This window comes from Centruroides sculpturatus, unplaced genomic scaffold (assembly GCF_000671375.1).
Source record: "Centruroides sculpturatus isolate CEXI.00-Female unplaced genomic scaffold, Cexi_2.0 scaffold723, whole genome shotgun sequence".
Classification (NCBI taxonomy): Eukaryota; Metazoa; Arthropoda; class Arachnida; order Scorpiones; family Buthidae; genus Centruroides; species Centruroides sculpturatus.
Genome location: NW_019385043.1, coordinates 436,023 through 437,468, shown reverse-complemented (window position 1 = coordinate 437,468; position 1,446 = coordinate 436,023). Strand labels below are relative to the sequence as shown.

Genomic DNA, 1,446 nt, shown 5'->3' with positions numbered 1-1,446 from the left:
TATGTATCGAATTTCAATCATAGTATTTTTACAGTACGGATTTACAAAATTTTAAGATAAGGCAACGAATAACATGGAGAGTTTACCTAAGAAAAGTGTCTAAAGAAACGATGTTCTTAGGGATGCTTTTAATAACTCCATCAGGCCAGCTTGTTCATAAGGTGCAAACTCTCGACCAGATTACATTGCTTTTATATACTTGATAAATAACATTATAAGCATCAAAACTATCTGTTTCAGCAAGAGTTTTACTATATTATACTTCCAAGAAAGTACACAATATTTTTTGTGTGTTTTCGTAACATCTTAAGTTACTGTTATATTCTGTTTATATATCTGTATCTGCATAAACACATTTTAAAAATTATACTTTAATAACTTAGATTGACTCGTAAACACTGTCAATATAAACTCTGTTATAACACGTTGGTATAAAAAACTTTAATAATGTAAATATTTTTGTTTTAGTGTTAACTTTCTACATTTTTCCAGTGTTACTTGTATTTATACGTATTTTTTATATATAATAATTGTAGAGAAGAAAATCTTACGTCATACATTTGACATTTCTAACTAATTTAAAAAACTCTATAAATAAATAATTTTCACTATATTAAAAGAAAGGTAAGTGACTGCATTATAACTTCCACTGGCTTACTGCAAAAATAAATTTGTAAGCGTAATTTTAAAATTAAATACAAAAATAATAGCGACTTGTTTACCGATATTTTCGACAAAAAATGATTTAGGCAATAATAAACTGTAATGCTTTATTTATATTCGTCTATAAAATACATTTAACGAACATAATAATTTCAAAGACACATTTTATTAACCAAAAATTGCCGAGAAAGACTTTATACTAAAACTTTTCTAATAAAACATTCCTACAGAGGTTTTATTTATTAATTGTTTTAATTCGTTTCTGTGAAATTAATTTTATAAATCTGTGAACAGTTTTGTTCTTCATTCGAAATGCTTTTTAGCTTTTTGAAACCAGAGAAAACTGAATGCAACGTTTTTGCCATCTGAAAAATTAAATTTAACTCAATTTATTTCCAGTTACAAAACCGCAATTAATTAAAAAAATAATACAACCTTCAGGGGAATTCTCTTGTCAATAATCAAAAATATACCAATTGTGAGACAGAGAGAGACTTTTCCAAATCTTTTCATGAAGTTCAAAATCTAAAATTATTGTCAACATTAAAAAAAAATATTTGTTTAAATATTATTTAAACTTCATACCTTTCGCTTTTGATTTTCTCCAATGTCACATCCTGCAAATTGTCTGATATCTTGAAACGTATTTTCCATCTACAAGAAAAAGCAACTATAAAATATCTAAAGCATATGTCAATAGTGCATTTAGAGTGCAATTACCGTAAATGCTAAAGAGCACAGCAGACAGCCAGCAATTATGCTAATGCAAGTGAATAGTATCAT

At 26.5% G+C, this 1,446-nt stretch overlaps 1 protein-coding gene across 1 annotated transcript; it reads right to left on the bottom strand.

The window, feature by feature from the left end:
- Window positions 1–841: 841 nt before the first annotated feature.
- On the bottom strand, window positions 842–1,446 carry LOC111633794. Its single transcript, XM_023378425.1, has 4 exons — window positions 1,384–1,446; window positions 1,249–1,317; window positions 1,099–1,188; window positions 842–1,028 (listed from the first exon to the last, which is right to left on the bottom strand). The coding sequence occupies exons 1-4, from the start codon at window positions 1,444–1,446 to the stop codon at window positions 915–917; spliced, it is 336 nt and encodes a 111-aa protein (XP_023234193.1). The 3' UTR covers window positions 842–914.